Source organism: Sinocyclocheilus rhinocerous, unplaced genomic scaffold (assembly GCF_001515625.1).
Source record: "Sinocyclocheilus rhinocerous isolate Xijiao unplaced genomic scaffold, SAMN03320098_v1.1 scaffold711, whole genome shotgun sequence".
NCBI classification, from domain to species: Eukaryota; Metazoa; Chordata; class Actinopteri; order Cypriniformes; family Cyprinidae; genus Sinocyclocheilus; species Sinocyclocheilus rhinocerous.
The window spans coordinates 3,060,977-3,068,599 of record NW_015641018.1 but is presented as its reverse complement, the minus strand read 5'-3'; the positions used below and the strand labels follow the sequence as shown (position 1 = coordinate 3,068,599).

The window sequence follows — 7,623 nt, the reverse complement described above, 5'->3', positions numbered from 1 at the left end:
AAATTAAATAAAATAATGAATAAAAAAATGGGTATGGCTCTTTACATTACATTTATTCTACAGTTGGTTAAGTCTGAAAATCAAAATAAACTAAAATTAAATTAAAATTACTTAATAAATAGCAATTGAGTTGGGCTCTTTGCATTACATTACTTTTTTGAGTCTAAAACCTAAAATAAAAAACTAAAATAAAACAAAATAATAAATAAAAAAATGGGTTGGGCTCTTAACATTTCTTCTACAGTTGGATTAGTCTGAAAATCCCTACAATAAAATAAACTAAAATATGGGTGGGCTCTTTACTTTATCTTTCTTCTACAGTTTAAAAAGTCTGAAAACCCTTAAAAATTTATAAAATTAAATGAAATTAAAAATAAAATAAAAATAAAACAAAATAATTCATAAAGAATGGGTTGGGCTCCTAAAAGGGAAAAACGACTCACAGCAGTAGAGTGCTCCTTCTTCTCATGAAGTCGAGCGCTACGGCGCTGCTCGGTGTGACAGTGGCGTTTCAGAGCATTGTACACTTGGTTGGAGAGCTTCAGGTCCATGCCGATCCCGTCTCCCACCTGCACCTCCGGAGCAAACTGCATCCATACGTTCAGAGACTGAAATGATTACAACTGTAAGAACAATTTAACATGTCATTTTGGATAATGTGTGAACAAGCCTAACATTGTCCATGCGTGCCGTGTTCTTCCGTCCACAGATGTCCTCGTCATGTTTGGTGGTGATGTTCTTGCCCTTTCCAACAAATCCCTTTTTAGGGGTCGTTGTTGGTTTGTCTGAGTAAGTAAATCAAATGCAGTCAGGTAACAAAATATTAACTGCTAAGGGCACATAAAAGATTTTCTGTGTAGCACAAACAAGCTCACCAGCTCTGTAGGGGTCATGGCGAGTGTCTTGCCAATCAACCTCATCTTCAGAGCTGTCACTGTCCTCATACGGATGAACCATGCGGTAGTTCTCAAAGGATATGGAGACTGTAAATGAAATTAATTGGTAAGGTTTTTTTTTGTACATACATACATGCATAAATAAATAAATGTTTATGTATGTTTGTTTATTTATGTATGCATGTATGTTATATTATGTAATATCAGAATCAGAAAGAGCTTTATTGCCAAGTATGTTTGCACATACAAGGAATTTGTTATAGTGTCACAAGCTTCCAGTACACGGAGACAACAACAACACACAGATAATAAAAATGAGATGTGAATAAAATACACATGCATAAATATAAACCACAAAAAAAGAATAAATTGTATGTACAGGTGTGCTATAGATAGAATAGGAATAGAATAAAATAAAATAAAGTTGTAGGGATGTACTAGGATTTAGGGTGATACATAAGTATAAGGTTATTGCACATACTGTACTTTAATTGCACAATGGGAGAACATTAACTGTTCATGAGGTAGATTGCCTGGGGAAAGAAACTGTTCTTGTGCCTGGCTGTCCTGGTATTCGGTGCTCTGTAACGCCGACCAGATGGCAAAAGTTCAAAAAGGAGAAGTCTTGGATGTGATGGATCCAGAGTGATTTTCTGAGCCCTTTTCCTCACTCTGGATGTATACAGTTCTTGGAGGGTAGGCAGGGGGGCACCAATAATCCTTTCAGCAGTCCGAACCGTTCTCTGTAGTCTTCTGATGTCTGATTTTGTAGCTGAACCAAACCAGACAGTTATTGAAGTGCACAGAACAGACTCGATGACGGCTGAGTAGAACTGTTTCAGCAGCTCCTGTGGCAGGTTGAATTTCCTCAGCTGGCGAAGGAAGTACAACCTCTGCTGGGCCTTTTTAACAGTGGAGTATGTGAGTGTCCCACTTCAGGTCCTGAGAGATGGTGGTGCCCAGGAACCTGAATGACTCCACTGTCGTTACAGTGCTATCCATGATGGTGAGTGGGGGGAGTGCAGGGGGGTTCCTCCTGAAGTCCATGATCATCTCCACCTTTTTGAGCGTGTTCAGCTCCAGGTTGTTAAGACTGCACCAGACAGCCAGCTCTTTACCCTCCTGTCTGTAAGCAGACTCGTCTCCATCCTTGTTGAGGCCGATGACTGTAGTGTCATCTGCAAACTTCAGGAGCTTGACAGAGGGGTCCTTTGAAATGCAGTCATTCGTGTGACTTATGATGTGACTTAATGTGTATTTATCACATGTACACATGTTAAGCTCGTTAACGTTATTGTGGCGAACTTTATAAATGATAATGGAATTAGGGGCTGGAGTCTCAGGTTGACAGTAATGAAGTACATTTACTTGAGTATTGTACTTAAGTACACTTTTTTGAGATACTAGAGTATTATTTTTTTCTGGAAACTTATGACTTTAACTACATTTGAAAGACAAATATCGTACTTTTCGCTCCACTACAATACTTTCAAGTTCCCCGAAGTAGAAAGTCGCTACTGTAGCAGCTTTGAAAGTCAGTGGGTGATTTTTCTTCTTCTCCAAAACGTGACTTTTTTTCAGACAGTCTATCAGTAATCACTAATGTAGAGTTACATGAAGTGATTTCCCAGCATTTTTTGAACACTGAACAGTTGCAAATGTGATATTTATTAACAACAATTCAATAATAAGAAGTTAATATTGTAATATATTAGACACAATATTGTCTGATTTAGCAAAATTGTGTAAACGAAAATATTACCTATAAAAGCCCTGTTGTGTGTCTCCTAACAAAACAGTGTTTGACTGAAGCAGCACTGCACAGACCGCTCTGAGCATGACATCAAAGTACTGCGAGAGCGATTAGACAGCATTTTTGAATGTTTGTTTTGATGTCAAATAAATCTTGCTGTTTTTTTTTTTTTGTATTTTTTTGTTAAAGCAGTGTTGCTGTTGTAAAGTTATACAGCTACAGTTGTGTTGCTGGGTTTTAAAGCAGGTTTTTTTTAATCAGTCTGTATTTACAGCATATTGTCCACTTTGGTTCAAATGTGGATGAATATCTACACGTAGATGTGTGCTCATGCTGCCAGAGCTGTAAGATCGCTATAAGATCACTACCATGCTGCTTTTGTGGAGGTGTTTTTATTTTCGTTAACTCACTTGTTTCATTTCTATAGGTTTTTAACAGTCTAAAAGCTCTTTATTCCAAAGATAGTGCAGACAAAGAGAAATACGTTTTTAAACATCTGGTATATTTTCACAAGTCAGTGGAATATTTGGAAAGTTTTACTCTCCAAGCACATCATCAAAACTGCGCTTTTTCAAATGTTTGAACATAGCCTACATCTAATCGACTCACAAAGTACATTTTCACCAGATCTAATAGCTAGTTGATTCATCTAGATACGCCATTTATGCCAAAGTAAAAACCGATTATTTGCACGTTGTCGTTTATTTTAACATCTAGTTTACTACTTTATTAACCCCACAAGGGGCAATCTCATTGCATCTAGTGCGCTCTCTAGTGTATGACTCATGTAACCGCATCAGACGATCGAAGCGCTGGTAAAAGATCATGTGACACTGAAGACTGGAGTAATGATGCTGAAAATTCGTGTTAGGTATAAACGGAGGTCGGAGCCAGCTCCAAATGGGTGGGACTTGAGCTCCAAGTAGGCTGTACAAACCTCCTGGGGCTTTTGATTGATTGATTTAATGTGTTGTACATGACACAGAGTTACAGCTTGTGTTTTATTAACGTCTACACCTAACCCAACCCTAAACCTACCCCTTACAACAATGCAAAAATAGTAATTGTTGTACAGTGTGAGAAAAATTACGGTATATTGATGTGCGCATGCTCGCGGCATAAGTCCCTCCCCACTTGGAGGTCTCCGGGCTGCAGCGATACATACTTGGAAAATTCAGCTTTGCATCACAGGAATATATGTTACTTAGAACATATTCATATAGAAAACAATTATTGTAAATTGCAATGAAATGACACAATATTAGGCCTACTGTATTTTTATCAAATAAATGCAGCCTTGGTGAGCATAAGAGACTTCTTTCAAAACATAAAAATCTTAAACTTAAACTTAAACTTATGGCTGGCGGTGTAGGCTATATTTACAATAAAACAATTTAATGAGCACAGGCTATTTGTTCATCAATTGTATATCTCTGGAAATCAGTTTTGCCCACTACTGTATGAAACATATCCGATATTTATTTATTTATTTTAGTGCTGTCAATTTAATCGCATCCAAAATAAAAGTTTTTGTTCACATAGTATGTGTGTGTACTGTGTATATTTATTATATAAATACACACCCATGCATGTATATATTTAAGAATTTTTTTTTACGTTTATGTCCTCCTGACTACCAGGAAAAAACAGTTTTGTGAATTTAGTATTTTGTCATGTCATTACATTGTTTAGAGCATAAGAAAAATTTTGAAAAATAAAATTTTTGAAAAATGATATTTTATTCATATGCTATGCCATCGGGACTTTAAAAAGTCCTGTTTTTTTTAAAATAAAAATACATGAATAGACATGAAAAGGCAAAATTTGTCAGATTTAAATGATAATTACAAAACATTATCATATTTCCATAAGAGTGTTACACTTGACCACTAAATGAATGTCAGCCATATTTAAAGACTAAGGAGAGGGAGTGGTCATGGAGAAACATCCAATCAAGCCCCGAATGTGCTCTGTACAGGACATCCAGATAAAACTGTGACATGTAACGTCTCAGAGAAATCGGTAAAACATAATGTCCTCTACAGAGGACAAAACTCCATAGCTTTTCTTTATGCAAAATGTGTGTAAAATGGCCATAAACGAGTTTTTCCATTATATACAATGAAGCATAAACTGTATCTAATTTGCATTTTTATGTGTATTTGGGGCAACATAGAATGAACAAATAAGTGCAATAATGGGAGTAATAATTAGCAAGATTTTCATAATAATATCTCATATTTAATAGGAATATTGATATTTAATTTTTTCTCTATTCATTTTTTTTTTTGTCGTATGGGAGCTTCACCCATCCTGTTCGGCTCTGGACCAATACAGAGTGTCATCGGTGAGAATCGGAGCCAATCAGAGGACAGGATTCCGGTGATCTAGCAAAAGGGCGATGCGTCCATGTAACGGGACTCACTCCTCACATCTGCGTTTACTGCCAGCCACAAAGCCCATGCTCACGGAATCGAGTGTAATATAAACTTTAAGGTAAAAGCGACATTTTTTCTCACGCATTTATGGACTTTATTGGGTTATTTGGACTTGCTGGGGCAAATACTTGTGGTTGAATAGTTCATATGTTTAACATTTACACGGCCGCAGCATTCTTGCTAACGCGATCCTTCCGCTTTGTTGTAAAAAACAGAAGCAATTCATCCAAAACGACAACGCTTCGGTTTGGCTATGATAAATATGAACTGACTGCTTTTAAATCGCCAACATGACGAACGTTTCCAGGCTGTATGACTGGAATGGCTGAACACTATTTTGGCTTGACTTGACTAGACACATGATGATGCGCAAACACGGTCGAGTCTCTTTCTGTTTCTCGCTCTTTTCAGATGCAGTTTATGCTGCTCTTTAGCAGGCAGGGGAAGCTGCGGCTGCAGAAATGGTACGTGCCGCTGTCTGACACACAGAAGAAGAAGATCTCCCGGGAGGTCATTCAGATGGTGCTGGCACGCAAACCCAAGATGTGCAGTTTCCTGGAATGGAGGGATCAGAAAATAGTCTACAAAAGGTTAGAAACCCGTGCTGAATGATGTGGACTGCATGGAAGGAACTACAGGTCCACTATATTTGGTACTTTCCATGAACATGATAGACTTGGGTGTTCCCTGACTTTAAAAAAAAAAGCATTATAGGCACAAAAACCTTGTTTTTTGTGTTGTGAGACATATTATATATGTTTGATAAACTGTGATCTGACTAACCTAGTAAGAAAAGCTAGTAGTAACTAAACCTTTATTGTTTGTATCACCCTCTTAAAATGGTAAACATGGTCCATCCCAACTTCAACAATTAAAATGACACAAATGTTATTTTGATATATGTTAAATTAATTGTAGTAAATAAGTATTCTTTGTAGCCTAATAACTCATTTTAACTTTTGCTTTAATTTTTTAAGTGCCTTGGGTCTGGAAGTGTTTTTCTCATTAATTTTTCCTGTAGGGAATTTGAAAAAAGTCTTCGTTAAAGAGTTACATGAACCAAACCAACACACTATAAGGAGAATCACAACTTTGATTTGAAGCAAAAACAAAAATTGAAAATCAGACAAGAATGTATTTAACAGCTTCAATGAGGGGAAAAAAAAACAATCCCATGAAGCATGATGTGAATATATATATATATATATATATATATATATATATCTCAGTAGTTTCTCACCAGGATTCACACTGTTAAACACGATTTTAAAAAGTAAGTTGAAATAATATGGGCTGATGATGGCTTCATCAAAAGCATATACCATTGATTAACAACCTCAATTTAAAATGAAATATTAAAAATCTATTTCCCTAATGAACCTGTCATGTTATATTTGAGTATGGTTGAGGGTTTTTTATTTTATATATTTGATACAAATGTAAGTTTTTACTGTCAGTTCTCAACTTTTGGTCTATTATATTGCCCAGTGCTACATTAATCACAGTCATATTGCCTTTGATATTGTCAACAAGGTAGATGGGAATGATTGCTCAGGACAAAATGATCTTGTTTTTAAAGGTTTGTACTGGGTAGCTTTACACTACAAAGAGGAACAGAGCAAAGCATTTCACTTTCTTTGTACTGTTTGAATTTATGTGGTGAGCTTATTTTGCATTTCAGATATGCCAGCCTGTACTTTTGCTGTGCTGTGGAGGACCAGGAAAATGAGTTGATAACTCTGGAAATCATCCACAGATATGTGGAGCTGCTGGACAAATATTTTGGCAGTGTGAGTGTCAAAATATTTAGTGTTTTTATATCAGCATTTGCTTTTTAACCTCAAGAAAAATTGCATCTCTCTCCAATTACTCGCCCTCATATTGATCCCTCGTACAAAAAATAAAAATCACCATAAAGTAGTGCTGCATGATTAATCGTAATTTAAATGTCTTCTTCTCTCGATTTATTAAGCATATAATTGTCTGTGATATTTGCCAGCTGGCAATTATTTATCCTGAAAATGTTTCATTTTAATTTTGCATTTACTTAATCTTACACTGGTAACAAGCCTCCAATAGCTTTAAAGGGGTCCTATTATGCTCTTTTACAAAGTCTTGATTTTGTTTTGGGGGTGTACTAGAACAGGCTCTCATACTAGGATGTTGGAAAAACACATTATTTTTCGCATATTTTACATTATTACAACACCTCTCTCCTCAGTCTGGCATGAACGGCTCGAATAGTTCCTGTATCAAATGAAGGCCCGCCTTCTGAAATACGAAATGTGCTGTGATTGGTTAGCTGGGCCAGTGTGTGTTGTGATTGGCAGCACTCGGCGCCTGAAATGTCATGCCCCTTACCATAGCCGCCTGCAAGCTTCAGTGTAAATATTGCATCAAAATCAAATCAATTTGAGCGCGATTTAAACCCGGATGATCGTAACCACTCTAAGTTCGTCTGCCTTGGGAAAGCTAGCATGTCTCCGACATAGTGATAACACTCATTGCCTTCTCTAGTGCAGCTCAACCAGATCTC

General features: G+C 36.7%; 2 protein-coding genes across 2 annotated transcripts in view; one reads left to right on the top strand and one right to left on the bottom strand.

The window, feature by feature from the left end:
- Positions 1-322: 322 nt before the first annotated feature.
- On the bottom strand, positions 323-979 carry LOC107753878 (serine/threonine-protein kinase RIO3-like). Its single transcript, XM_016570146.1, has 4 exons — positions 876-979; positions 676-785; positions 444-587; positions 323-331 (listed from the first exon to the last, which is right to left on the bottom strand). The coding sequence occupies exons 1-4, from the start codon at positions 955-957 to the stop codon at positions 323-325; spliced, it is 345 nt and encodes a 114-aa protein (XP_016425632.1). The 5' UTR covers positions 958-979.
- Positions 980-4,966: 3,987 nt separating this feature from the next.
- The window catches only part of LOC107753894 (AP-1 complex subunit sigma-2-like), a 5,781-nt gene continuing 3,124 nt past the window's right edge, over positions 4,967-7,623 (top strand). The window contains exons 1-3 of the mRNA XM_016570164.1: positions 4,967-5,145; positions 5,499-5,677; positions 6,769-6,877. Coding sequence (XP_016425650.1) covers positions 5,499-5,677; positions 6,769-6,877 — 288 coding nt within the window. The 5' untranslated portion in view covers positions 4,967-5,145. The remainder of the gene's footprint in view (positions 5,146-5,498; positions 5,678-6,768; positions 6,878-7,623) is intronic.

Excerpts from the sequence above, each read along its gene's own strand:
- LOC107753878 (XM_016570146.1), bottom strand. The coding sequence starts at position 957 with ATGGTTCATCCGTATGAGGACAGTGACAGCTCTGAAGATGAGGTTGAT. Across the intron at positions 786-875 it reads CCATGACCCCTACAGAGCTG|ACAAACCAACAACGACCCCT; the intron begins GTGAGCTTGTTT and ends TTACTTACTCAG. Across the intron at positions 588-675 it reads ACACGGCACGCATGGACAAT|TTTGCTCCGGAGGTGCAGGT; the intron begins GTTAGGCTTGTT and ends GTATGGATGCAG.